A 27,975-nucleotide genomic window follows, 5' to 3' on the forward strand; every position below is an offset into this window, starting at 1 on the left:
CCCTGCAGCGCTGCCCCCAGCTCCCGCGGTGCCCACGGCCTCGCACCCCGCCTCGCACCCAGCACCCACCCGCCGGCTGCCCCACGGGTGCCCACGGCCACGGCTCTGCCTCCCAGCCTGGCGTGTGCCCCAGCCCCCCCAGTGCCCGCCGCGGGGGCAGGGGGCCGTGCTGCGGTGCCCGGGCTGGCTGCCAGGGCACAGCCCCCCCCTGCTGCTGTGCCGGGACTTGGGCTCCCTGCCCGGTGGCCAGTGACGGGGGGGCCCCCGGGCTGCATAAAACCCCCGGGCCGGGCCCATCACGCCCCCCCCTTCGGCATGGAGAGCCAGCGGCTCTCCTCCTACGGCCGCCGCATCGGCCCCGCCGCCCCGGGCTACCGGGGGCTTCCCGCCAGCCCCCCCGCCCGGCTCCGGGCTCCCCGCAGCGCCCAGCCTGGTCCCCGCACGGGTGCCCGCCTGGGGCTGGGCAGGATGGACTTCTCGCTGGCCGCAGCGCTCAACTCGGAGTTCAGGGAGACGCGCACCAACGAGAAGGTGGAGATGATGGAGCTCAACGACCGCTTTGCCAGCTACATCGAGAAGGTCCGGCTGCTGGAGCAGCAGAACAAGGTGCTGGTGGTGGAGCTGCACCAGGCGCGGGAGCAGGAGCCCTCGCGTCTGCCCGACGTCTACCAGGAGGAGCTGCGTGACCTGCGGCGCCACGTGGAGCAGTTGGCCACCGCCAAGGCCCGTCTGGAGATCGAGAAGGAGAACCTCGCCGAGGACCTCGGCAGCCTCCAGCAGAAGTAAGGCTCTGCCCCGCTTGGGGTAGCCCTGGGGCCCAAGGTGGCGACCATGACCAGGGTGGGGATGGGGAGCGGGGTGGGGATGGGGAGCAAGGGGGCCACCAGCAGCACGATGGCCTCAGGGACCAAGGTGGCCCCCAGGATGGTGATCACAGTCATCTGGGGACCAGGGCGGTGGCAAGGACCAGGGTGACAGCAGGTATCCCCAGGTTGGCCACTGAGACAGAGACCAGGGTGGCCACCAGGACCAGGGTAGCCCTGGGGACCGGGCAGTGGTGGGCACCAGGGTGGTGACGGGGCCGCGGGTGGCAACAGGGACCAGGGTGACCCCGGGAACAGCGCAGGACGGTGGCAGGGGGTGTGGGATGGGCACGTGCTCCGACACAGGGTGTGGGTGCTGGGAGCGCAGGGCCGTGTCGGCCCGGGGGGTCCATCCCTGGGGCTCAGGGTGACGAGGAGCAGCGCCTAATGAGTAGCAGCAATACCGAGTAGCAGCGCCCAACGAGTACTGCGCCTAACGAGGAGCGATGCTGAGGGGAACGGTGCTGAGTGAGTAACGGTGCCTCTGCTCCGGCGCAGGCTGCAGGACGAGGCGACCCTGCGGCTGGAGGCCGAGAGCGACCTGGCTGCCTACAGGCAGGTGAGGGCAGGGGCTGGACCCTGCGTCCCCCGTCCTGCAGCCCAGGGGCTCAGCCCCCAGCTCAGCCTCCCGCGGGGACGGGCAGGGGTGGGCAGGAGCGGGCAGTGGGGGGCTGGGGTGCCTTGGGGTGGGCAGAACGGGGCAGCACGGGGCAGGGCCGGGCAGCTCGGGAGGGAGCAGGCCCTGGGGACGGTCCCTCCTCTCCCCCCGCGGCGGCAGGACGTGGACGCCGCTGCCTTGGCTCGCCTGGCCCTGGAGCGGCGGGTGGGGACGCTGCAGGACGAGATCGCCTTCCTCCGCAAGGCCCACGAGGAGGTAACCCCGCGCGGGGGGCTGGGGGGGAGTCCCGGGGCTCGCCGGGGCCGGGCTGAGCCCCGCTGTCCCCCCAGGAGCTGCGGGAGCTGCAGGAGCAGCTGGCCCGGCAGCGGGTGCACGTCGAGGTGGACGTGAGCAAGCCGGACCTGACGGCCGCCCTGCGCGACATCCGCAGCCGCTACGAGGCCGCGGCCGCCAGCAACGTCCGGGAGGCCGAGGAGTGGTACAAGTCCAAGGTGCGGCGGAGCCGGTCGCCCGGCGGGGGGGCCTGGCTGTCCCCTCCCGAGCGTCACCTCCTCGGGGCTGGGCGGCGCCGCCTGGGGGTGGCGCGTGGGGTTTGGGATCCTCGCTGCCCCCGCCCGTGTCCCGTGTCCGGGCCTGGTCCCCGCGGGGAGCGGGGACGTGTCCCCCTGCGGAGTGACACGGGCACGGTCCCTGAGGCGTGTTCCCAGTGACGGGGCCCACAGGCACTGTCCCGCAGGAGCAGGGACACGTTCCCGGTGGCTTCCAAAGGCACCATCCCTCCCACCTGCACGGCAGGGACGTGTCCCCAGCAGCACCTGCCGTCAGGGACGTGTCCCATGTCCGCTGTCCCGTCGCCTCAAGGGAGCAGGGACACGTCTCCACGACACGTGCCATCAGCCACGTGCCCCACGTGCGCCGTCCCTTCCACCCAACACCGCGTGCCACCAGGGGCACGTCCCGTGTGAGCTGTCCCTTCCTCCCATGGCAGCAGGGATGTGTCCCCACCACAGGCGCTGCTGGGGCCACGGCCTCCCGGGAGCTGGGATGTCCCTGGGACACGCGCCTTTGGGGATGTCCCGCCTGTCCCCAACGGCTGCAGGAACAGGGACATGTCCCCAGGCCCACACCAAGGGCGTGTCCCGTGTGCACTGTCTCCTCCTGCCCCAGCAGCAGGGACACGTCCCCAGTGACACGGGGCTCTGGGGACACGTCCCATGAGCACCGTCCCACCACCCTGCCGGGTCGGGGATGTGTCTGTGTGCCACGTGCTGGTGGGGCCACGTCCCTGCAGTGGAGCAGAGCAGGGCTGTGTCCCCACGCCATGTGCCACCGGGACACATCCCACGGCACGTGTCCCCCCCCAGTTCACAGACCTGACGGCCGCGGCCGCCCGGCACGCAGAGGCCCTGCGCGCCGCCAAGCAGGAGGCCAACGAGTACCGGCGCCAGCTCCAGGCCCTCACCTGCGACCTGGAGGCTCTGCGGGGTGCGGTAGGTGACAGCTGCGGGCAGCGGGCGGGGGACACGACATCGGGGGGCTGCCACCGCCACCGGGCTCCCTGGCACGGCGCTGGGGACCCCCACCCGCTGCTGGGGGAACGGCTGGTCCCCAGGGGTGGGAGGTGGATGGGCACCGCGGAGAGCCACCAGCTCCCGGGAGAAGGCGGCGGTGGAGGGTGTCCTGTCCCCTCGGGGTCCCCCAGAACGAGTCCCTGGAGAGGCAGCTGCGGGAGCTGGAGGAGCGCTACGCCCTGGAGACGGCCGGCTACCAGGACACGGTGGCACGGCTGGAGGAGGACACCCGCAGCCTCAAGGAGGAGATGGCCCGGCACCTGCAGGACTACCAGGAGCTGCTCAGCGTCAAGCTGGCCCTCGACATCGAGATCGCCACGTACCGCAAACTGCTGGACGGCGAGGAGAGCAGGTGATGGCAGAGCGGGGGCTTCGTCCTGCCCCTGCCCCTTCCCCGGCCGTGTCCCAAACTGTTGGAGAACGGCTTGCAGAGAGCAAGGCCATGGGTCTCTGCAGAAGCTGATTGCAGCCATCTGAGGTAAACAAAGGAAAAAACCCAGGGTACAGTTATGCCAAACAACAGACTGTTATGTTAACAAAGAGAGAAACTGAGGTACACAATGGCCTTGATGGTAAAAACAACCTTGGGAAAGGAGGCAGGCCAGAAGAGGGAAGATGTTGTGACATGTCTGAGATGCCACAGGGGGCTGGGACATTATAATGTAGCCTGTTACATGTATCCAATAGATTTGTGAGGAGTATGCACGATTATTGTAGAGTGCTTATATAAGGGGTGATTTCTTTCAATAAAGTAGAAGCTTGCTCTATCATTCACATTGAATCGGCTGCTTGCTTCCTCCGCCCGTCGCAGCAAACCTCATTTTTGGTGAGCGAGCTGGGGTGTGCGTTGTCCCTGCCCGGCGCTGGCACTGCTGGCCCCGTGCGCGGGCTCCTGCTGTCCCCGCCGAGGACGCGGTGCCTGGGTTAGTTCTGGTGCCTGCAGAGCCCAGCGGTGCACCCGTGGGGCAGCCGGCGGGTGGGTGCTGGGTGCGAGGCGGGGTGCGAGGCCGTGGGCACCGCGGGAGCTGGGGGCAGCGCTGCAGGGCTCCGTGGGCGCGGGATACATTCCCCTGGGGCGGCGTGGGTGCTGGGGGCACGGCCGTGGGGGCCCAGGGGTGCTGGGTGCGGGGGCCCAGGGCGCTGTGGGTGCTGGGTGCACACACACGTCCACACGCACACACGTCTCCATCCCCCCATGCCCATGTGCGCACACACAGACAGACAGACAGACAGACACACACACACACACACACACGCACACAGACACACTCTCTGTCTCTCTCACGACTCACACCCCGCCCGCTCCCCGTGTCGCCCCCCCGGGCCCAGCCCCGGCACAAGCGGCTCCGCACCCGCCGCCCGGCCCCGGCTCCCCTGGGCGGAGGCTCTGTGCGGGCCGTCTGGCAGCGCGGGCAGGCGGCTCATTAAGGCCGGCTGCTCATTAAGGCCGGCTGCTAATTAGAGCCTGACGCCTCCCAAGTCCTTCCCCCCCGCTGGCTCTGTCAAGCGCCGCCTGGTCCTGCCGGAGCCCGGCCGGGGCTCAGGGCGCCGGGTCCCCCCTTCCCAGCTCGGGGGGGCCGGATCCTGCCCCAGCCGCTGCTGTGGGTGCGCGGCCGCGTCCCCGTCACCTGTGCGCTGAGTTTGGGGGGGCTTTTGCCCGCCGGGGGCGGCGGGGGGAGGAGGGAGGGCCGGGACCCCTCCCCGGGCGGCTGAAAGGGGCTTCGTGCGGGGCCGGAGCCGGCGGGCCCGGCCCCCCCGCGGGGTCTCTTTGTGCCGGGGCCCGGCGCTGCCGGAAACGCGGGGGGACAGAGCCAGGGGCACGGGGCCACCGCCAGCCCTGAGCCACACAGCGGGACATGGCCAGGCCTCGGGGACAGCGCCGGCGGGGGCCAGGGGGCTTGGGGACCGCGAGGGACTCGTGGGGGCATCGGGGTGGGGGCCCCAAGAGGCGGCTGGATGAAGCCGGGGGGGTCCCAGGAGGGGCTGGAGCGGGGCCAGGGCGGGGGACAGCTCCCGCCGGCTGGCAGCTAGATGGCAGCCGATGGCCGGGAAAGGCTCCCCGCCCGCTCGGGGACGGGGACACGCCGCCAGGCCCCGCTGGACCGCGGCCACCGTCGCCGGGCCACCGACCGCGGCCACTTGGAAAGTGTCGTGGCAACAGCCGTGGCCCCACGGGTGTGACCTGTGGGCACCCAGGGCCAGGGCGGGCTCATACTGGTGCGACTGGGGGCACTCGGGCGGCGCTCCGAGACAACCGCTTGCTGCCACATCCCCCTCGAATCCCCAGAAGCTCCTCGCCCCCAGGCAGGCCCGTGTCCCCCAGCTGTCCTGGGCCGCTGTCACCAGCGGCGGGCAGGGGTTTGCCCACAGAAACGCCCGGCTTGGGGCCCCGATGTACCCCGCAAGTGACACTTGGCCTCCCGGAAGAGTGGCAGCCCTGGGAACGTGTGCTGGGTGACAGCCCCTGGTGACAGGGCTCCTCCGTCCCCCGGGACTCTCTGAAGTCACCTGGCGTGCACAGTCCTGGCGGGGCAGGACGGGGCTGGGGGCGCGGCGGGGTCCTCGCCAGCCCCCGCGCCGCTCCCCAGAGGTTGATTTTCTCCCAGCTCCTGCCGGCCGGGATCAAAGCACAGAAAGCTGTCCCTGCCGGCAGGCAGAGCTGGGCTCTCCCCCTCCTCCTCCCCGGCCCCCCTTAATGAGACAAACGAACTGGGAGCGGGCTGCAAGTGTTAATTAGAAGCTTCCTCGCTCTGAGAAGACAAAGGTGAGATCAGCCGCTGCCAGGCAGGGAAGTAGTGCAGAAGGAGCCGGTGACCCCGGTCCCTGTGGGACAGCAGCACACCCGCAGCTGGGTCCTCCCTCCCCGTCCTGCTCCCACCACGCTTGGTCACCTCTGGGGGTGGCTACGAGGAGCTGGGGCAGGCAAGCAGATGTGCCCGTGGCCAGACGTGCCCTGGCACGGCAGCAAAGGGGGTCGCAGGGGTGTCGGGGGACAGGTGTGGTCCCCAGGCAGGGATGCGGGGAGCTCTCTGCTGTGCAGGCGGCTGGAGCCAGGAGCCCCCAGCGTCACACGGAGACAGGGATGGTGGCCATGGGGTTTTAGCAGAAACACTTTTCGCCCCGCAAAGCAGCAGCAGCCGGTGCTTGCCGGCACTCTGGGACACGGAGCGAGCGCCCCAGAGCCCCCCGGGCACAGCAGAGGGGGCAGAAGGCACCCACGGGGTCCCGGGGATGATGGGAGATGGGGGAAGCCCCGACAGAGCCCACCCCCACGAGCAAGGGCCTTTTCCAGGCCCGCTCAGACGGGAGCTGCTTCCCCATCCCAGCTCCCTGGGCGAGGGGGAGGCGAGAAGAAACAGCCGCACGTCTCCCCTCTCCCCTCTGGTTGGAAACGAAAAAGGTTTATTAAAAATACATGTTATTTCTTAGTATGATACGACAGGGGACGTAACTGGGACGGTGAACAGGAGGGGGCTGGGGGTGACTGCAGGGGTACAAGAAGGGCTGCAGGAATTGTTGTGTGGCTGCAGGAAGGGTGGGACAGGGCTACGAGAGAAAGGAAGAAGTTTGGCACCTGGGTTGGGACACTGCCGGGGATCCTGGGTGCAGGAGCCATCAGCATAAGAGCTTCATTGGCTGGGGGGTGGGAGCAGGGGGGGCACTGCCCAGGGCCACGAGCTCTTTGGTGGTCCTTCTGCTGCCCTTCCAGGAGAGAGGGCCCGCAGGATGCTCTGAGGATGGAAAGAGGAGGGAAGTGCATTAGGCAGCTGCTGGGTAAAAGCAGCAAACCCAGGTCCCGTCCCCCCCGGCCCCGACAGAGATCCAGGTGCTGCCAGCCCCCTCCTCCTTTCTGCCCCTCCCCAAGCACCCACCAGCCTTCCCCGAGGCTCTGGCTACAGCCAGGAAGCAGCAAACCCCAAAGAGCATCTTCCACCAGCAGCAAACCTCCCAGTTCGAGGTATTTTCCTCACCTGACCCGGAAGGGGGCTGGTCCAGCGCCCGCTTGGTGCCTGCCCTGCCGCAGGGAACGCTCTTGCAGCCCGTGGTGCTGCGGGCAGAGGGTTTCCCCAGGCGCCTGCCCGGGAGCGGAGGGGCGCGGGAGGGCTGCGCAGATCTCGGGGTGCTGCAGCTCTGGAGCCCACCCAGGGTGGGGGGAGCAGCGCTGTGAAGAGAAAGGGGCCGTTTTAAACCCGCGAGGCTCAGGGCGGAGCCCCCCCGCGTCCCCACGTGTCACAGGTGAGGTGGGGCCGACGCAGGCAGGGACGGGGGCTCGAGCCCCAGGCAGCTGCCAGCCCTTGCTGCCTGCGCGGGGCGCTCTGGGGCACGGGGGGCCGGCGGCTGCCTCACCTCTCCACTCGACTCCGCTTCTGCGCAGGGGCTTTGGAGACCACGGAGGGCCTGGGGATGGAGGAACCCTTCACGGCAGACACCGGGGCACAGGCTCTGCGGCCAAGGAGAAGGGAGTTAGTGCCCGCTCTCGTGAGGCTGCGAGGCAGCCAGGCCAACACCATCCGCCCGCAGGGAACAGGAGTCACAGGAAACCTGCCCGGTTTTGTAGGGGAAAACCGTTCCAAGAGGGGTAAATCCTCAGGAGAGCGGCACAGGAGGCGTCAGCCGCCTGGCTACTGCTGCTCCCTGAGGTGCTCGGGCTGTTCCCCTGGACCTCAGTGTCCCCAGTTCCCTCGGTAGGAACCATTTCCTAGAGCTGCAGGAGGAGACGGGGAGACCTCGGGGTGTCCTGCGTTACCAAGGCCATGCCCATCTCTGCCTTTGGATGCTCTCACAGATTCACAGAGCTTTGGAAAATCCAGAGCCCCTTTGAAGCACCAGCAATAAAAAAAAAACCCCAAACTACCAACTAAACAATAAAACGCAAAACCCCAGAGTGTGCAGTCCCAACCCTCGCTCCAACCTCTCTGGGAGCAGAGGTGAGGCCCCACCTGCTTCCCAGCCAGCACGCGGGGCTCCAGAAGGGCCCCAAAGGGAGAAATAGATTTCTTTGGAATGTTTTTTATATCTTTATATATATATATATAAAGATATTTTATATCTTTATATATATATTTGACAGCGATTCACACACGAGCTCGGACCGCTGGCTGCCTGTCTGCAGGCTGAGTGTTTTCTGCCCAGTCTCCCCCCTTAGCAGAGCTGCAGCGATCCACGGAGGATTCACCCAGACAGCAAGATCGTGGAGGGGGGAGCCCCAAAACCACAGTTAACCCCCCCAGGCCAGCACTTACTGGGGCACGACGGGGCCGTCCTGCTTGTTTAGGTGGCTCTGGACGCTCTCCCAGATGGAGAATTCTGGCAGGCTGGAGGCAGCTGCCTCGGCCACGCTGGGTGAACCACTGCTGTTGGAGACTTCAAAAGTCTCGTTCAGGTTGTGAACGGGCACAGCAGGCAGCGTGCGGCGGTTTTGGGCAGCCGATGACACCGGGGACATGTGACTTGTTGTAGTCCCCCTCTTCTTAATCGGGCCAGGAGCCACCGACGTGGGGCTGCAGGGGGCAGCGAGGTCCTGCAAGCGCTGCACGGTGCCACTCATCCCGGGGGTGCTGGGCACGGCGACAGACACCTGGGCTGAAGGAGCAGAGAAGAAACTGAGAAGGCTGGCTGGGTCAAATGTTCCATGGAGGAGTTAACAAGAGGAGGACAAATGAGGATCAGAACTGCTGTTTTGGTCTCCAGGAGCAGAAATATCCCTCACGTTTATGCTGACTCGCACACACGTGCTGAGCTCCCCGGAGACAAGGGCTGCTCCTGGCTCCGGCCGTGCCCCGGGCTCCCGGCGGTGCTGGCCAGCCCCAGTCGCTCTACAAAGCGAGGCTGCAGCCGCTCTGGGCAGAACCCGCTGGGTGCCACGTCAGGAGGAGTCAGGAGAAACTCATCTCCCTGCCCTGTGCCCACAGCTGGGAGCTGCCCCCCCGCCACCGGCTCCTCCAGCGCACACCGAGACAAAAGAGAGGGGGCAGCACCGACGGCCCCAGCTTCTCACCCTCACAGCCCTGCTGCATCCTCTGGGCAGGGCTGGCCCCGCCGATCTCTGCGGCTCCCTTTGCAGACGTGGCTTGCTCCCCGCTTACACCAGCCTCCTGACTGACCAGGCGCTCCAGGTCCTCAAATTCGGAGACCATGGCAGGAGTGAGGAGGGCGGCAGCCTTCAGGAGGGCGTATTGCTTTCGGGCAACGTTCAGGACGGCAGCCAGGAGCCTGGGACAGAGAGAGACAGACCCAAGAACCAGTTAGCAGGCGAGCGTGAGCCAGCGTCACCAGTACCGGAGGCCCAGCAGCACCAGCGTCACCTCTGAGACACCTCCTTGGGCGGGGCAGAGCCTGTTAGCAGAGTTTTGGGGCAAGAGAGGCAAACTGAAGTCGAGAGATACCCAAGTTGTAAATCTCTTCCTGGACAACCCGAGCTGTGAGTTGTGTGTTTACCTGTTAGTTACAGGGACAAAACGGCACCTGCAGGCTCTGCCGGGCTTCAGACACTTGTCAGCTCCGGCAGAGGCAGACAGATCCAGGCACACGTCAAGGCCAGCCTCCCTCAAGAGGCCTTTCCAAAGAGGTTCATTCTGCCAAGATGCTTGGGGCAGAGACATCAGCAGATGGTGCCACGGGAGCCCTGCCAGGGCAGGGCCCGGGGGAGCAGCGGCAAGAGGAAAGACTTCGCAGAGGTAATTTCAGGACTAACAATGCGCACTGACGGCTCACACGGTGGCTGTGCCTGGAAACCTTCACTGCTGCATTTCCAGGAGAGACTATCCCATGGGATTAGATCTCCAGGAGCCAAGTCCCTTATTTTACAGGGCCGGCTGTCATCTGCAAACAAAGACCTGGTCCCACGTCCTTCTGGACAGCCCTTAGGATGGCTACAGGATGCAACAGGAGGGTGGGCAGCCCGTCCTCCGCAGGCAAACATGAGGAAGCAACATGTGGGAACGACACGAGGACACTCACGTCTCTGCCCGGCTGCCAGACAACCCCTGCAGAAGGCACCTTGGTGTCTTCCCTTCCAGCTGGACGTCTGTCTGGTGGGCTGCTCTGGGGCTGCTGGGAGGCCTTTCCTCTGGAGCCTGGAGCAATCACCCAAAAGCGCAGCATTAGCCCATCTCCGAGCTGAGTTTGTTCCCCAAATTCCCCGTTAGCTGGGAAGTTAAGGGGTTTTGCCAGCAGTCCACAGCCCCCCACACGCTGAGCCAGGAGCCCGTGGACCGGGTGAGTTCCTGCCCTCTCCCAGCGCGCCCAGGGTACCCCACGAGGGTATGTGAGCCCCCCACCAGGCCCCACTCAGCACCCCTTCTCTCACCTCCTCCTCCAGCTCCATTGGCATCCCAACAGACTGTCCAGCTCCCAGCTCCTGCTGCTCTCCATCACTGCCCCTCTGAGCCACGCTGGTCTGTGGGACAGCTTCCTCCAACCTGCAGAAGGCAGAGAAGCAGCCACTGAGCCAGAGAAGATCCTCTGGGGAAGCTGTCACTTTGCCCAAGAAGTTTTGGGATGGATCAAGGAGAAGAGGATTAGGCCTTTGCAGCCCAGCTTTGTGCACTGTGCTCTGCCACGCTCATAACTGCCCCCGAGCCCAGTCGAGGTGACGTGCACACCAGTAAAGAAGCTCCTCTGCTTTCTAATGGACACATGGGCTCTGACCAGCACTAAAACCCCACAGGCTCGGGGCACACCAGGAGGTCCCACCAAGCTCTGTCCCTGCTCCCCACCAGCCTCACCTGGGCAGCCCCTCTGGGAAGCCGGAGGGAGCCAGCGGCGCCAGAGCCTGGTTCTGTGACTCCCGGGCAGCGTCCTCATAGACCCGGAGCTTCGCCCGCAGATCTGCCACCTGCGAGGAAGGATCAGCTCTTGCTCAGATGGTTTCACGAGCCCAGGAGCTCAGAGCTCCATGTCCCCAGCAAACCACAGCTAAAGCGAGAGCCCTCCCCTCCCCGCCAGCATCTCACCTCCGCTCTCAGCCGCTCGCAGGTGACGGCGTATTTACTAACGTGGCCGTCAGAGCTGGTCACGTTGCTCTTCAGCTGCAGAGACAGGGCCAAGGCAGAGGTTAAAGCAGCACTGGGGCTGCACGTACCTCTCTCCCAGTGCTGGAGCTGCTCAGCCTCCTCCAGGCTCCCCAGGGAGCCCCAGGGTGGCTGCAGTGGACAGGAGCTGCGCTCAGGGACCTGCTGCCGCAGTCACAAGCCTTTCTGGGTGCTGGGCTGAGGAGCTTTACACGAAGACAGGGCACACACTGTCTGCAGCTTCATCCGCTGCTGTCTGCCCAGAGCGGCATCCCCAGGGCTGGAAAACTCAAGCTGGATAAGGGAGGCACCCACTAACCTCCCCCCCCCCAAACCAGGCTCCTTCCCAGCCATCCCCAGCCGCTCCCAAACACAGAGCAGATCACCGCCGCAACGCCAGATCCTCACCGACACCTTGATCTCTTTGGCCCGGCCGGCGTACTTGAGGGTGTTGTAGGTGTCCTCGTAGGCCAGGACGGAGGGACTCACGGCGGCGATCATGATGGTGCGGCAGTGGCCGCCGATGGAGTCCTTCAGCAGGCGTGTGAGCTTGCTGTCCCGGTACGGGATGTGGCTTTTCCTGCTCTGTACCGAGAGATCAAGGCTCTGCTCAGCTCCAAATCTGTGCCGCAAGGGCGCGGCCACCCTCATCCCACGGCACCTCTCGGAGCCCAGCCCAGGCTGCCACCCTCACCGCGCGGGCAGAACCATCCCCGGAGGACACCGCGCTCACCCGCCCACCCCGGCAGGGCCACGCGAGGAGCAGCGTTACCTTTGCCTCAGCCAAGGCGTTGATGACGTTGATGAGGGCCAGCAGCGAGCGGTTGATGTTGGCGCCCTCCCGGAGCCGCTCTCCCTTGGTGTTGGCGACCGAAGCTCGCTCCGAGCCTGCCAGGTCGATCAGGCTCATCTTGGCCACTCGCAGGTCGCCAGCGAGGCCGCCAGTGCAGTCCTGCTGCTTCACGTAGATCTGCGAGGACAGAGGTGGGTGAGGCTGCAGCTCCACCAGGCTCGTGGGGCTGCTGGTTGGAGCCAGCATCACCGGTTTCAATGTTTGTGAAACGATGGCGGAGCGGATCACGCAGGCGTGAGATCGAGCGGCAGGAAAGGAGGGGCCCGGCATGCTGAGAAGACAAGCAAAAACTCGGCGATGACTTGAGCAGCAAAGCCACGGAAGGGATCTCGCAAGACGGGACAGAGCTGCGGAAAATAATCAGCGTCTCCTGCACTTGCTGAGCGAGTGGGGTACAGCTGGTCGCGTCCCCAAAGGGCAACACCCCAATCCAAAGCCCTGGCATCATCCAGGATGTGCTCATGCACGGTGGCAGCCCCAGCCCTGACTCCGACTGTGGGTTTTTCCAGAAATCTCAGATGCCAGTGGGGGCTGCAAGCCCCCAGACACAGCCTCGCAGTGCCCCAGGGAGGCATCCAAGCAGGGCTGGCGGTGCCCAGCCCAGTTCCCAGCTGGTGCAGGCGAGGAGGGACACAGCCACTGAGAGTCACCCACAGCACTGCTCCGTAACTTCCCCTTCAGCATCTCTCAAGATCTCCCAGGAGGAGCAAACACTTCCCCCACCGCCCTGGAACCCCCTCAGCCCCCCAGGAGCGGCTCCTGCATGGCCTGGAGGTGCCACAGAGATAGATGCTGGAGGCTGGTAACCGGTCCTGCATCCTCGCCAGACTGTGGTTTGCCTGCCGGGCAGGGCAGAGTTCCAGCACAGCTCATGGATTCACGGCAGGCGGGAATCCAGCACCCAGTGACAAGCCCGGCTGGGAAAGCATCCAGACACCTGGACTTCCCCCTGCAAGCAGCAACGGGCAAGGCACAGGTTCAGAATGAAATTGCAGTCAGAGCCCTCTGTCTCCCCACGCAGCCGTGACGGCCCTGCTAATTCGGGGAAGGGCCTGGCTGGAATTGAAATCAGCTGGCAGGTTTGTGTAGGAGAGCACCGAGAAACCAGGGAGCAAATTCACAGAGCCCCGGGGGAGCGGAATTCCCGGCTCAGAGCCGGGGGAGACACGACGGAGCAGACTGCCTGCCTGCGGCACCTGGGGGGAGGCACAAGCAGGAGCCAGCGATACGCGGCCCCTTTGCTCTGAGGAAGGTTTTAGGTGCGGCTCCCACACGCTGAGTTGACAAGAGACAAAAGCACAAAGGGAAATTTCAGCCCTTGGGACCCCTAACACCAAGCTGGGAGTCTGGGGCTGTCTGGGAGACGTGGCCACCAGCGTGACCAGTGTGTGCTGTCCTGCTGCAGCGCTGGCTACTGGCCTGCCCAGACCCACACCTCTCTTCTCAGGGCCAGGACCCACCGATTTTTCCTGTGGCACAGCAGGAGCAGGGGCAGGAACCCCGGGTCCTGGCACAGGCTGGCTCCCTCGCCCCCTTCTCAGCACAAATCCCGAGCGACACTGCAACCCGCAGCCCTCACCTGGAAGATGGCGTGCGAGCGGGAGGAGGTGCTGTTGGCATCGGTGGGATGCTGCGTCCGGTTCCTGTTGCCGTTGGCCAACATCTCCAGCAGCTGCTCTGCCGACGCGGGCTGGGAGAGAACGGGCAGAGGGCGGGCGTCAGCGCAGCCCGTACGCAAGCACCGAGACAACCCAGCACCCAGCAGCCACGGCGGCGTAGGCTGAGGCATCCTGCAGCTCCGCGGGGCTCGTCTCAGCTCAGGGTGGCGTTTGCTGTCCGCCAGGAGCCGCGCAGATGGCACCCCCGCGCCCTCACACCCCCCACGGCCCCGGGACACGCATCCGCTGTCAGAACTGGTGCAGGCGCAGCGGTGCCCAGACCTTGTGCCCATTTCTCTACCCACCTGGTGGAAGGAGAGACCCTGAACCACGACTCCTTTCTCAGGATCCTCCCGGATGGCCAGAGGGCCCTTGGGCTCCAGCAGGTCATGAATCTGTTCGTTGTACACCTGGAGCAGGGAACGCCACGGAAGGCTGAGGTTTGGTTACCCAACGGGGAGCAGGGAGAGGAACTTTGTGCCCCAGTGTCACGCACAACCTGGCGTCCCCCCGATACCACCTCTGGGGCCTCGTTACACCAAGAGCAGCTGAGGGGGCTCTCAATGCAGAGGAGAGCTTGGGAGGGCTTCACTGGCAAGTCACCGCGCCACCACTCCTCCAAAGCCAGGAAGCCCTCGTCGCTCGGGGACCACGGCAAGGAGCAGAAAATGCCCCAGGCTCCAGGTGGGAGAAACCAGCAGCACCAGTTCTCCAAACTGGGTGGGTGAGCCTGCTTCCAGCCAGGCTCTAAGGCTGCCCTGGGGACACCGGGCACAGCTGTCAGTGCAGCGGGTACCCTGAGTGTGGCACTGCAGGGTCTGGATCAACCCCAGGTCCCAGTCACGGTGACCCGGAGGCAGGAGGGGACCCGGCTCGGACGCGGCGTACCTCCTGGTAGGAGACGAGCACCTCACAGCTCTTCTCCTCTTGCCTGGCCTCGATCCTCTTGTACAGCTCCACCATGGTGAGGTACATGATGCCAGGGCTTTCCTCCGAGCCCAGCATGGTGTAGGTTTTCCCTGCTCCTGTCGCACCGTAGGCAAACACTGGGAAGAGAAAGGGTGGAGGGTTGCAACGATCGTTAATTAACAGGAGCGGCGGAAAGTGCACTCCTTGCCGGAGAGGAGAGCTTCCCGCAGCAACCCCTGCGGCGGGGGCTGCTCACAGCCTTTGCAGAGACAAGCCAAAGCCAATTCCCCTCCGCGTTTGCCACTCGACCCCTCAGTGCCGTTTTTTTTCTCACTGCAGCCTCTCTCATTTAGCAGAGACAGAACGAGTCCCCAAACCATCACGTGCTTGGATGCTCCAGTCACCCCTGAACCTTCTTTTTAACAAGCCGAGCAGCCCCATTCCCCCACCTCTCCCCAGAAGGCGTTTCTTCTTCCAGACCTGGTAATTCATCTCACCCCCCCACCCCCCCTTTCAACACTCTTTGAAGCGTCACCATCAGAGCAGGACACACTAACCCAGAGAGCCTCAGCCCGTCCCCCCAATAGCAGCACTCGGGGCTTGGCAACTCTCGTTTGAGGATCCTGGAGTTATTTTATGCAGATAGAGACACGAGACGTGCCTGCCAGGTGGGCACAGTGACAGAGGCAGCCTTCAGCAGCTCGCAGAGCATGCCGGAGAGCCAGGAATAGCATCCTCCGGTCCCAGTGCCCGGCCCGGCACATGATTAGACAGGAGAGCAGCCTCTCCCGCACGGTGCTGCCTCACACAAGTGATGTGCTCGTTAAGCCGCTCGTCTGCTGACAGCCTGCCAACAGCACGGGGGGCTGCGGCGGCAGGCGAGGAGCTTTCAGACCCAGCAAGGAGCTTTCAGACCTGGCTTTACAGAGCTGCCAGCCTGCGGCATGCTCACAAGGGGCACGGCAAACCCCAAAGCACCCCAAGATGTGTCTGCTTCACCCCAGATCCCGCTCCCAAACCCAGCATCCTCCCAAAGCTCTGCCCCTCACCGCGATTCGGGCTGCGAAGGGATGGCAAAAGCAAGGGGCTCTTTGCGCCACAGATCCACCTGATTTCTCGCCATCCTTCCCACCCTAGCAGAGCGGAGAGCATGTCATCCTTGTCCCTCAGAATGCCTGGAAAGCACCTGCCCAGCCTCATTTCTGCCCCAACGCCCACCTCCATCCCCTCCAGCACCGCTGTGGCCCCCAGCATCACAGAACCACAGCACACCCAGGCTGTGAGGAACCTGGAGAGATCATCTGGTCTGAGCTTTTGTGGGAAGGGGAGCCCAGATGAGATCATCTTGCACCCTGTCCAATGGCATCTTGAACACCCCCAGCCCTTGGGACTCCACTATGCCCCTGGGGAGGCTGTGCCAGTGAAGGTTCTCACTGTAAAAAATGTCTTCTACTGAGATGAAACCTCTCCTGGTTCAACATGTCCCTGCTGCCCCTTGTCTTCAACTTGTGACCAGAGAGCCCCCATCCTCTCCAAAGCTGCCCTTTAAGTCCTCAAAAACGGATGAGGTTCGCCCCGGACTCTTCTCCTCTCCAGGGAGAAGAGACCCATCTCCTTCAGTCTCCCCTCTCTGTCCAGCCCTTGGCTCATCTCTGGGGCCCTCCTTTGGAAATCCTCAACTCTACCTGCATCCAGTCTACCTACATCTCTGTCTGAGCTAGAAATGTCCCTGCAGATGCAGCCCCAGACCCAACTTGGGAGACTTTGCACTCCTCTGTCTTCATCCTCCCACTGTTCCTGCTTTTCCAGCCCAGCCAGGTCCCTCCTCACCATTTCCTCCCCACAAATCCTTTTCCCCCTGGAGCCCTGCGTCCAGCTCTGGGGTCCCCAGCACAGGACAGACATGGACCTGTGGGAGCGGGGCCAGAGGCCACGGGAACGGTCTGAGGGCTGGGACAGCGCTGCTGCGGGGAGAGGCTGAGAGCTGGGGGTGCTCAGCCTGGAGAGGAGGAGGCTCGGGGAGACCTTACTGAGGCCTCTCAATGTATAGAAAGAGGCTTGTAGGAAAGTCGGAGAAAGACTTTTTACCAGGGCCTGCAGTGACAGGACAAGGGGCAACGGTTTTAAACTGACAGAGGGCAGGTTTAGACTGGACTTAAGGCAGGAATTCTTCCCTGTGAGGGGGGTGAGGCCCTGGCACAGGCTGCCCAGAGCAGCTGTGGCTGCCCCCTCCCTGGCAGGGTTCAAGGCCAGGTTGGACGGGGCTTTGGACAACCAGATTTAGTGACACATGTCCCTGCCCATCGCAGGAGGGTTGGACTGGATTGTCTTTCAAGGTTCCTTCCAACCCAAACCATCCTGTGACTCCGGAAGTTGCTCTTATTCAGGTTTTGCTTCTCCTCATTGCTCCCCAGGGGGAGATTCGACATTTCCATGTCAGGATCGTCCCTGTCCCGATCACACTCACAGTCACACCAGCTTGGTGCCAGCACCAAGTTTCAGGCTGCATGTTTGTGTGTTGCTGTTGTGTACCCTCATATCCCCAGCTGCTTAGGGCTTCCACAATAAATGAACAGCTCCACTGAGTCCACCCTGCCTGGGAGCAGATGGGACAGGAGCTCTTGCAAGGATTTTAGACTGGATTTTAGAAGTTTTTCTTTGCAGAAGGGGCTGTTGGGCGTTGGAATGGGCTGCCCAGGGCAGGGGGGGAGTCCCCATCCCTAGAGAGGTTGAAGAGTCGGGCTGAGCCAGCACTGAGGGATCTGGTGGAGTCGGGAACGGTCAGTGTGAAGTTTGTGGTTGGACAGGAGGAGCTTCAAGATCTTTATTATCCTGGATTATTCTGGGTTTCTGATCAAAGGAGGACCCTCCGGGTCTTACCGGAGCAGTTGTAGCCATTGAGGACGCTGTCCAACAACGCGTGGGTGGTGTGCTGGAACACCTCCTCCTGCGTGGCCCCCTCCCCAAAAACTCGGTCAAAGACAAACTTCAGGTCCTTGCTGTGGTGCTTGGGCCCGTGAGTGGGCAGCACACTGCTGGGGGGGCCACTGTGCTCTTCAGGGTTGAAGACGAGGATGTGCTGGTCAACGACATGCAGGACGGGGCGTGCGGCCCGCTCTCGCTCACAGGAAGCGCGGGGCCGCACACGCACCACAACAGCCACAGAGCCCTCCTGGGGCGGGGGCCCCAGCATCATGGTGACAGGGGGGTGCTGCGATGGGGGCGCGGCACTGCCTGGAGAACAACGGCACCGGGCTCCAACGTCCCAAGGGCCTCACGCACTGTGGGGGGTGGGGGGGGAATGGGTCAGCTGAGGCTGAGGGGGTGGAGGGGAGCCCACAGCTGGGCAAGGCCTCGCACCCCCTCCCTGTCCTGACCCCCGCTGGTGCCCCCAGAGCTGCCGTTAACACCCGCCCACGGCCCGACCCCTTCAGCCCCGTCCCCCCCGGCCTACACCCCCCTCTGGTCCCTGCAGCCCCTCTCACGGCCCCACACCCCCTTCAGGCCCCCACAACCCCCTCCCACAGCCCTGCCCGCCCCCTCCAGGGACGCCGTCCCACCCCCTCCCCTTCGGGCCTCTGTAGCCCGCCCCCCCCTCCACGCTGCCACCTTCGAGCCCCCCCAGCCTCCCTCGGGCCCCTCGTTCTGCCCACCCAAGGCCCTTCCTAAGGCCCCCGGCCCCCCACACCGCCTCCCCCGGCCCCGCAGGCACTCCCAGCCCTCCCCACCCCTCCGAGCCCCGGCCCGCCCACCCCAGGGCCCCAGACCCGCCCCCAGGGCCCCAGACCTGCCCCCAGGGCCCCAGACCTGCCCCCCGCGCTCCCGCTCCTCCCCCCCGCGCACCCAACGCCTCAACGGACCCTCCCGCCGCTCCGCTGCCAACGGCCGTGCAGGCCCCGCCCTCGCTCCTCATTGGCCGCTCTTCACGCCCTCGCTCCTCATTGGCCGCTATTCACGCCCTCGCTCCTCATTGGCCGTTCTTCCCGCCCTCGCTCCTCATTGGCCGCTCTTCCCGCCTCGCCCTCCCATTGGCTGTCCGCCCTGCGCGCTGCACCATGGGAGCGGTAGTCCCGCGGCCCCGACCTGGCCGCCATCTTTCCCCCCTCCCCGTCGCCGTCCCGGCCGTGGCGGCCCCCTGCGGCCGGGAGAACCGGCGGCCCGAGCGCTGTCCAGCGGAGAGAGCCCAGCCAAGGGCCCGGCAGGGCTGAGGGGCGCGGGGTCGCCGCCTGCTGCCAGCCACAGCGAGCCGCAGCGGCAGCCTTCTCCTCCCAGCTCCGAGCTGACAGCCCCGGCCCTGAGCAGCTCCCGCTGCCCGGCCGCTGCTGCTCCCGGGGAATTGGTGCTGAGAAACGAGCCCCGGTACCGCCGGGGGACACACACCCACCCGTGCACCCTGTCCCCAGGGCCACCCAGGGGGCCCCAGCGGCTCCTGTCCTCTGACCCCACCGCAGGGGCTCATCGAATTGGGCGGCGTCCTGCTGATACAAGGAAATGATCCCGTGCTTTGAAACTGATTTACTTATAACAGCTTAGAGCAACTTAAAATAATTTCTGAATATTGCTTAAGAATCCTGCTTGCCCTGACTGTTCTGTTGAAGCTTACCAAGGGCTACTCTGTGCATCTAAACAAAGCATTTTCTGTGGAAACTTACCAAGAACTACTATGTTTGGCAAAAATAGAGCCATGTCCTTGGAAAGCAGATGGGTTCTGACAAGTTGAGTCTTTGTAGTGCGTAGACAGCCACGTATCGGCAGTAGAAACTGATCTACTGGTGCTTTTAGGTAAGACAGAGTTGGTAAACCAGCTGAAAACCACTCTTGTTGTTCAAGATATTGCCTGAGAGAATCTGCATATGCTCCAAGGAAAAGTACAAGGTGAGGAGGACTGTGAGCCTTCCTCCAACAGACCCCAGAGACACCCACCAGGAGGCAATGGGCAGAGAACATCAACTGCTGACACCAGCATCTAGAGCCAACCCAGCCTCACTCATGCACATGGATATTTGTATTGTGTAATCCAATGAATATGGATATCCACACTTGGTAAGTTTTTGGTAAAATGTGCTGTGGGGGTGCAAGCTTTGCAGAGAAATCCCCTTGCACCCCGGCCGGAGTAAACATACAAACATACCTGCTGTGTAACTCTACTCCAGTTGTAGAGTCTGTTTCTATGAATCGCTGCCTGCACCGAAGCAGCGGTGACAGGTGACCGTGCCAGAGGGTCCTCATGGCTCTGCAGGGCTGGACCACGTCCCCCCCCCCTGCAGTCTGGACGCATGTACCTGAGGGGACACCCCTCATGGGGCCACCTGGGCTCTGGGTCAGGGACATGGTGGCGGTGGCACCCCCACTGTCTGCACTGGAGGTGGCAGAGAAGACGCCAGCGCTTGGGGACAGGGGAGCCTCTCCCGGTACCCCCAGCCGGGCCAGTTCAGGAAGCCAAGCGGGGTCGATTGGGGGGGTGGCAGGTGGACCCTGTCCCTGGGCTGGGGGATGTTGGCTCTGCCCCACGCGGGGACACAGACAGCAGACGGGGAGAGGTCACAGCTCTGCTTTACCATGGGGTAGCCCTGGGGTCAGGCAGCAAGGCATCTCCCCCCTGCCCCAGCGCAGCCCCCCAGCACAGGGCTGGACAGGGGGGGCACCCGTATAGACATCTGCGCGTCCTGTACATATATACACGCCAGCAGGGACCCCCGGCCCCGGCACTGCCCCGAGCGTGGGGAGGCAGCGAGGAGTGGGGCACCACGGGGCCAAGCGGGGAGCACAGCCAGGGGATGGGGGCGCAGTGGGGCAGCGCAGGGGGGTCCCCCAGCCTCTTGCTGGTCCCCAGCCCCCTGCGGGACCCCAGCCTTGAATTAGCAGCTGTGGGGTGAGCTAATGGGAAAGGGGGGGTTTGGGGCACCGCACATGGCCTGGATCGCTGTGGGGGGATGCCGTGGGGCTGGACAGTAGCAAAGGGGAGGCTCTAGGGCTGGGCGGCAGTGGGGGGACGCTGTGGGGCTGGGCGGTCTTTGGGGGATACCGTGGGGCTGGAGGTCTATGGGGCGATGCCGTGGGGCCGGGGGGCCGTGGGGCGACGCTGTGGGTGCGGGTTCAGTCCGAGTAGATGATGAAGCCGGAGAAGGTGCTGTACTTGTTGTTGTTGCCGCCGTGGGCTTTGCCCCCGTCCAGCTTGATGAAGACCTCGTCCCCCGCGTCCAGGTGCAGGATGACGCTGTTGCTGGCGTAGTCGTAGTTCTGGTCGGCGTCCTGCGCGATGGCGCTGGCCCGCACCTGCGCAGGGGACACCCGCGTTACCCGGCTCAGGGCACGGCTCTGCCCCGGGTCCCACGGGACACCCGGGGTCCCGGCTCAGCCGCAGCCAGGGAGAGCGCCCGCCAGCTCCGGGGCAGCGTGGGGTGCCCTGACCCCCCCCACGGGTGACGCACCCCGGATGGAGGGGGCTGCCCCCAGCACCGCCCGGAGCCTCTCCCTGACCGGGCAGGCTCCGAGCTGGGGCCCTGGCGCTGGGTTTGGGTGTGGGGCCACAGGCCCAGGCTCGGGTGTGGCACCACGACTCGGAGGCGGGGCCCCAGCTCTGGGTCTGCACGGGGGGGACCCCGGCACGGACACGGAACCACGGCTCCGGACTGGGGTGCAGCACCACAGCTCAGGCACGGGATCCCGTCTCGGGTTTGGATGTGAGTCCACAGCTCTGACACGGGACCCCGACCCTGGGTTCGGATGCAGCACCACGGCTGAGACACGGGACCCCATCTCCGGGTTTGGATGTGGGACCCCAGCTCGGACACGGGACCCTGACCTAGTGCAGCTGTGGGACCGTGGCTCAGAGCTGGGACCCCGACTCTGGACTCGGACACAGGACCGTGGCTCAGATGTGGGACCCCGGCTCGGACACAGGACTGCGTCTCCAAGCCCAGCCCGGCCCCAACCAACCTGATTCTCCTGCACGTCTTCCCATGAGCTCCCTGTGGACCATGAGCGTGTAGCGAGGCTGAGCTCAAATCCCCCCAAAACAAGCCTCGCTCTGCACCCTGATCCCGGCCTGCTGGGGGGCGGGATGCTCCCCCCGAGAAATATTTCCTCCGTGCCAGAGGACAAGGCCGGGAGGTGCCGGCAGAGCCGGAGGTGCCGTAACTGCCTGGCAAAGAAGCCCCGTGGCTGGAGCCTGCTGCCACTGCAGAATTATTTGGGTAATCAAATCTCCGCCGGCGCCTTGCCGGGAGATCGCGCAGCGCTGGGTGACAGCGACAAGCCGGCAGATAAAATCCCAAATGAAATAAATGCAAAAGCGATGCGCTGGGGAGAAGATGCTCCTAATTACAACCGACAACAATGGGCTCTTAATTGGCTCACGCTGGGTGGGGAGGGTCCTCTCCTCATCTCCCCGAGCCGACAGGCAGCCTGCGATGGCATGCTCAGACACTGTTAACTCTGGAACCTACCGATGTCCCAGCAGGTGGTCCCGTGCTCTCACCCACGCAGCCGTATCCCTCGTGCCATCACCAACACTATCACCCTGTTAATATTCACCCTGTGTATAACCCGCCACCACGAGGGTCCCCATCCCTGGGGGAGGACACCCGGTGAATCTCAGGGGGTCACAGTGTCCCAGTCTCCGGGGGGTGTTGCCTCACAGAGGGTCATGCTGAGGAAGAGGAGGGAGGAAGAAGCAGGGGGGAGGGAGAACGAGGGGAAGCTTTTTGGTGCCGGGCTCTGCTGCCATCGTGTCCCTCCCCCTGCAGCCAGAGCCGCCCAGTGCCATCCATCTTCCCTCGTTAAGGAGCTGCCTCGTCACCACGTGCCCGCCAGCCCTTCGCGCTAACCAGGGAAGACAAATGGCAGCGCCAGGCTGGCCTGAGCCGCTCCCGGCACCACGGTGGCAGAGGAAGTGGGGGCTGCCACCAAGTCCCCCCCTCGGATGGTCTCATCCCCCTCGTGCTGCTCTGTGCCTCAGTTTTTCCGTGCCACAGCCCGGCGCAGCCCCGGGGGGTGGGAACCATGGGGGGGACATGGCCCCCAGCCCCCACTGCTGGCTCTGCTGCAGCCGCTGTCACTGACCCCGGTGACACTGCTGGGGGGTGTCACCAGCCCTGGGGTCACTGGGATGGTCCCCGACGTGGCCGGCTGCGCCCCAGGGCCCTGGGCTGGCAGGGGGACGGGGGGCAGCGGGGCTGAGCTGCTCGCGGTGACGCTCGGTGCCTCGGGGACACCATGTGCCCCACGTGCCACGGCCACCGTGGCCCAGGACCCCAATGTGTGGCTGTGGGCGCTCCCCAGCACCCCCAAGTGTAGTGGCGGGCGCCCCCCAGCACCCCCAGACATATGCCGGGTGCCCTCCCAGCACCCCCAGGCGCAGCAGTGGGTGCCCCCCTTCGGACCCCTCTGGGCATGGCGGTGGGTGCCCCCCAGCACCCTTGGGGGCAGTAGCAGGTGGCCCCCTGGGCCCCCAGGCACAACACTGGGTGCCCCCAGAATCCCCCCCCAGCAAGGGGGTCCCCCCTGGGGACTGTCCCCAGGCCCCCAACCACAGGGACCCCCCCGGGGCTGTGCCCCTCCCCAGGCCTTTGGCTACACGAGGCAGCCGGGGCCACAGTCACCCCCACCACGGGGACCCCAGAACCGCCCCGTTCCGACCCCGTCCGTCCGTCCGTCCAACCGTCCAGCACCCGCCCCCACCCCGCTGCCCCACTCGCCTGTCTATGGGCTAATACAAATAAGAATAATTAATGCTAATTAACCACCAGGAGCAGCTCCCTTCCAGCGCCGGGGCTCCCCTGGCTCTCATTAACTCCAGCCCCGATGCAGGGTGAGGGGCTGTGCCCAGAACCAGCAGCGCCCAGAGGAAAGTGGGGGGGTCAGACGGACACCCCCGAGTTATAATTCCCTAGGAGGAGGCTGGCATCGACCCCTGTCTACCAGGAAACACCCCGGCAACCCCCGACCCCCCAGCTTTGCCAGGGATGGAGCATTTTTGGTAACAAATCCCTAATTAACCCAATTTTCTCATTTTTGGGGGTATTTTTGGGGTACCTTTTTGAAACTCTCCCGCTGGAGCGAGCCCGCTGAAACGCTCCCCTGCCTCCCGAGCCGCTTCTTTATAAATATTGGAGCGGCGATACCTCGTTAGTAATTAACAACCAGTTAATTAAGCTGCATCGCGCGCCCGACCAAGTGCAGTTCCTCTTGTCGAGGGGCTCCGTAGCTTCTGGAAATTCATCCAGGAGCGTCCGGGTGCATCAATCCCCCACCAGGCTGGGGGGGTCAGAGCTCAGTGGAGGGCAGGAGAAGGCAGGAAGGTTTGGGGGTGTCCCCAAAAATACTTTTGTGGAGGAATAAGGGGTTGAGGTGTTTTTTTGGGGATGCTCAGTCTGGAGTTACACAGATGCTGCTTGGGAGAAAGAGCCAGGGGTGCCAAGCGTCGCCAGGACCCTCCAAAATTTGGGACTGGAGTGGGGGACACACAAAAAAAAAAAAAAAAAAAAAAAAAAATTAAACTGTTTGGATGGAGAAAAAAAGCTGAGCGGCTTCTGCCTCTGCTGCCCTCCCGGCTCAGGGGTTTTAAGAGCCGAGGGGTGAAGTGCTGTGGCCGTGACAGGACTCCCAATTCCCGCCCCCCCCCAGCTGTTTTTGGGGGTTGATAACGCAAGTTTGGGTTCATTTGGTGTCGTACATCCTCAGGATAAGGATGCACCACAGGGCTGGATGCCGGGAGAAGACGGGAAGTGGGAGCGGGGTGGGATGAATCCCGGTGAGGATGCCGGTTGTGGTGACACCCAAGGGAACTGAGCTCAGGTGACGTTTTGGGGGTCACGACCACGTCTTGGGCCTCAGGTCATGGCTGGGGGGACACAGTGTGAGAAAGGGGCAGCGCTATGGACATCACCCGAAAACAGCGGGGATGGAGGGTCTCGGGATTGGGAGGATTTTCAGATGGACGGGGTCTGGGGGGGATGCCGGAGTGGGGCGGGGGACAGGGACGGAGCCAGCCTCGGGGTGTCCCCCCATGGTGTCCCCTCGCAGCCCGGACGGGATGAGGACATGTCTCCTCACCCAGCGGCAGCAGGACTGGCTCTGGGCCGGGGGGGCTGCACCCCACAATTGGGGCAGAAGCTGCCCCCTCCAGGGACTGTCCCCTGTGGAGGAGCCTTGTCCCCGCCGGGGAGGGCAGGACACCCTGGGGACACTGTGGGGACACCCCAAGGCACCCCAGAGGCATGACAGGGCACGTCTGTGGGGCCAAGGAAAGGACCAAGGGGACCCTTGGGGACATGGCAGGGCAGCCTGGCTGTGGTGGCAGCGTGTGCCCCCAGTGCTGGGAGAGGGACGGGGTACCCGGGGGAGCATCTCTGGGCACGGGAGCAAGATGGGGCACCCCGGGGGTGCACCCGGAGCCCAAAACTGCTACTGGAGGAAGGATGGGGCACCCCTGGGGTGCATCTTTGGGGCTGGGAGTTGGATGGGGCACCCCGGGAACACACTCAGGGCCCATCATCGCTACTGGGAAAAACACAGAGCCTCTTGGGGGCAAATCTCCAGGGCTGGCAGAAGGATGGGCCATGCCGTGGATGCATCTCTGGAGCTGGGAGCAGGACAGGGCACCCTGGGGATGCACCCAGCGCCCATCACTGCCACTGGAGAAGGATGTGGCACCCTGGGGTGCATCCCTGGGGCTGGGAAAAGGACGGGGCTCCCCGGGGGAAGCACCCAGAGCTCATCATCAGCACTGGGAGAAGGATGTGACATACTGAGGGTTCACCTCTGGGGCCAGGAGAAGGATGGAGCACCCAGGGGGTGCATCCCTGGGGCTGGGAAAAGGACGGGGCACCCTGAGGAAGCACCCAGAGCCCTTCTCCGGTGCTGGGGGGGCAGTGACATCTCCCGTCCCCGCGGGGGGGCTGGTAGCTGGGATGGCCAGCCCTTACCTGGCCGTTCTTGCAGAGGTCGGCCCACATGCTGGTGCCGTCGCCGCCGCGCATGAGGACGTGCTAGGTGAAGAAGTAGGTGCTGGGTGGCAAAAGATCAAGGCTAAAAGACCGAAATCCCAGCTACCAGAGTCGATGCGACCCATGAAGCTGCGAGGGCTGAAGCCGGTTTCACCCCACAGGAAGGGTTAACCGCCAGGCCAGCTCCTGCGCGACAGCCCGCAGCCTTCCCAGCTAAATGCTTTATGCATTTTTCCTCCCCTATCTCCTTTCCAGCCCGAGCTGCTTTGAGAGATAAAGAGGGTGGAAGAGGGCGCGTTGGCTGTGCTATTCAAAACATCTTCCAATTACCCTCAGGATCACAATGGTCCGTTTTCTGACGAAGGAAAATGCTTTTCTCTTCTCCCGGGAAAGGCATCGTTGTCCGTCGCGGCCATTACCTATTGCTGCAATCCCCCTGCCCCGCTACCGGACAGCTCCTCGAGTGCGATGGAAAGGAACCAACACTAGAAATACCCATAACCTGAGCAATCTCAAAAACAGACTTTTGGAAGTACCTAAATAAACCAGATGGGCTTGTTCAAGGTGAGGCCCGCTCAGACTGACTGTCCTCCACCAGCTCAGCCCCCCTGGAGGCTGGGAAACACCAGATGTATCTCTGCAAACCCTGGCCGCTCAAAGCACTTCCCCTGCCTAATTTTGGGGGACAGTTCTGCTGGGGTAACCAGAAACACTCCCACATCCCAGTGTAAGGTGACGGTACAAAATCAAGGGAACCGATGTGCATCAGGAAAAAAAACCACCACTTTTCCTACTGCTGGGTCTTTTCTCTCCTAGTTTGATCCCCCACTAGGTTTGCGGGGGGTGGTGCAGGAGGTTTGCCAGAGAGCCCCAAACCCTCCCTGGTTTGTGCTCATTATCGCTGTGCCCATCTTCCACACTTTTAATGTTATTTCCCAAGTGATCTGAACTCTCTATTTGTTCCTGGTCATTTCCCAGGTTGCCTGGTTATCCTGTTGCACTTCAACGCTCGCCCTAGTCAGGGCAGGTGACTTTTAGCTCCTCAGGGTTGCAGGAGATGCAATGCCCGCACTAGGATCTGAAGAGGCCTCAAGGACACACCTTTTCCTGGCAAAGGGCAGGCTGAACCCATGGGCTGGGAAATAACGGTGATTAAGCACCACATCTCCCGTCTGCTTTGCTCTGCTTTCCACAAACCTAATCATGTCAGAGGGAAAGAAAAGAAAAATCTCCCCAAGCACGGCTAAACCTATTAAAGTGAGACACGGTGCCACACCCAGGAGGCAAATAAAATATAAACAGGCATCTGTGCTGTCATAAAAAAACCCTCAGTGATATTTCTTGCATGACCTTTTATTCACTTCAATTACTGGACAGGCGGGATTGCCTACAGAGAGCTGCCGACGGACGGAGAAAAGCTCTTCAAGCCAACAGCCTTGCAGGGCTGGGAATGCAGGGTGAGGGGGAAGAGGAGCCCAGCGAGGCTCCGGTGTGTGAAGCACAAGGTGCAAAACCGCTGGAAACCTCTGGAAAGACACGACGTGGCACGAGCCACACGCTGACGTGCCCTACTGCATGCAAAGCCAGCGGGAACGAGGACAAAGCCTCTCCTGCAACCCACAGGCATGGCGAGGCAGCTCTGCGCCTTATTAATTAAGGCCGTGAGTAACGCGGGTACTACGTTAGGGACTTCAGAGCTTCCCCACCTAGACAGGGACCTGCCTCCCCGCGTGCACTCGCTCCCAGCCCAACTGTGGCCATTTCAGCATCTCACACCTCTGGACGCCACTCTCCTCAAACCACAAGGCAGCGCCAGCTGAGCTTCACCAAACCCGGGGCCGTGTTTAGGGAAACAACGGGACGGGTGTGAGGAACCCCGGGCTTCTCCCAGGGCGCAGGGACGGCCACCGGAGGCCACAGGCTCTGGGGAGCAGGGTAAGGCGCCCAACCGAGCCACCGCCCCGGACGCCACCGCGGTGCCGGAGATGGCACAAGGACGGGGCTGGCGCTGGAGCACGGGGGGAACGCGGGGAGACACAGCGTAACACGGGGACAATAAAAGCTGCGGATCGGGCTCATTTCGGGGGGGGGAAAGGCCCTGGCGGCCCCTTTCTGGCGGCCCCGCACACACCGCGGAGGCCGCTCCCCATCCGCGCCACGGACGGGCCCGACCCCGCTCCGCTCCAGGACACGCTCCCACAACTGCCGAGAAAGGCAGCCAGCGGACCGCCCCCCGGCAGACTGACGGCCGGCTCGACCAATCGTCGCGCGGGGCGCCGCCTGCCGGCCAATCAGCGCGCACGCGGGGCGGGGCACCGCTCACTTCCCGGCCGCTGCCCTCCTCAATGGGCCCGGCCGCCGCCGCGACGGGCCGCCCCGGCCGCCGCTCACCCCCGGTTGGAGCCGCGCTCCGCCTCGTTCTCGCAGTCGCTGCAGTGCTCGTGGTCGTTCTCCTCCGCCGGCGGCCGCGGAGGCCTCGCCGGTGGCCGCCTCACTGCTGTCTCACTGTCGTCCGCCATCTTCAAACGGGGCCTCGGCGCC

The 27,975-nt window shown here is 64.0% G+C and overlaps 2 protein-coding genes across 2 annotated transcripts; one reads left to right on the forward strand and one right to left on the reverse strand.

The window, feature by feature from the left end:
- The first annotated feature begins 226 nt into the window (after window positions 1–226).
- On the forward strand, window positions 227–3,409 carry LOC141970089 (glial fibrillary acidic protein-like). Its single transcript, XM_074926442.1, has 6 exons — window positions 227–782; window positions 1,362–1,422; window positions 1,642–1,737; window positions 1,812–1,973; window positions 2,847–2,972; window positions 3,185–3,409. The coding sequence occupies exons 1-6, from the start codon at window positions 316–318 to the stop codon at window positions 3,407–3,409; spliced, it is 1,137 nt and encodes a 378-aa protein (XP_074782543.1). The 5' UTR covers window positions 227–315.
- Window positions 3,410–6,443: 3,034 nt separating this feature from the next.
- Window positions 6,444–27,961, reverse strand: LOC141970088 (kinesin-like protein KIF18B). Its single transcript, XM_074926441.1, has 17 exons — window positions 27,826–27,961; window positions 18,346–20,761; window positions 17,366–17,766; window positions 14,465–14,622; window positions 13,882–13,986; window positions 13,498–13,608; window positions 11,838–12,035; window positions 11,474–11,650; window positions 11,009–11,083; window positions 10,781–10,890; window positions 10,363–10,474; window positions 10,014–10,129; window positions 9,052–9,266; window positions 8,297–8,636; window positions 7,401–7,496; window positions 7,025–7,215; window positions 6,444–6,784 (listed from the first exon to the last, which is right to left on the reverse strand). Exons 3-17 carry the CDS (start codon window positions 17,679–17,681, stop codon window positions 6,669–6,671), a joined length of 2,436 nt encoding a protein of 811 aa, XP_074782542.1. The 5' UTR covers window positions 17,682–17,766; window positions 18,346–20,761; window positions 27,826–27,961; the 3' UTR covers window positions 6,444–6,668.
- Window positions 27,962–27,975: the final 14 nt, after the last annotated feature.

The sequence above is a fragment of the Athene noctua genome, chromosome 25 (genome assembly GCF_965140245.1).
Source record: "Athene noctua chromosome 25, bAthNoc1.hap1.1, whole genome shotgun sequence".
NCBI classification, from domain to species: Eukaryota; Metazoa; Chordata; class Aves; order Strigiformes; family Strigidae; genus Athene; species Athene noctua.

Bases quoted from the DNA above. Each gene is read 5' to 3' on its own strand.
- LOC141970088 (XM_074926441.1), bottom strand. From the start codon at position 17,681: ATGATGCTGGGGCCCCCGCCCCAGGAGGGCTCTGTGGCTGTTGTGGTG. The intron at 9,267-10,013 runs GTGAGTGTCCTC...TCTCTGTCCCAG, and splicing joins TCTGGCAGCCGGGCAGAGAC to GCTCCTGGCTGCCGTCCTGA. The intron at 7,216-7,400 runs GTGAGGCAGCCG...TTCTCTTCACAG, and splicing joins AAGCGGAGTCGAGTGGAGAG to CGCTGCTCCCCCCACCCTGG.
- LOC141970089 (XM_074926442.1), top strand. From the start codon at position 316: ATGGAGAGCCAGCGGCTCTCCTCCTACGGCCGCCGCATCGGCCCCGCC. The intron at 1,974-2,846 runs GTGCGGCGGAGC...GTCCCCCCCCAG, and splicing joins AGGAGTGGTACAAGTCCAAG to TTCACAGACCTGACGGCCGC. The intron at 2,973-3,184 runs GTAGGTGACAGC...GGGGTCCCCCAG, and splicing joins TGGAGGCTCTGCGGGGTGCG to AACGAGTCCCTGGAGAGGCA.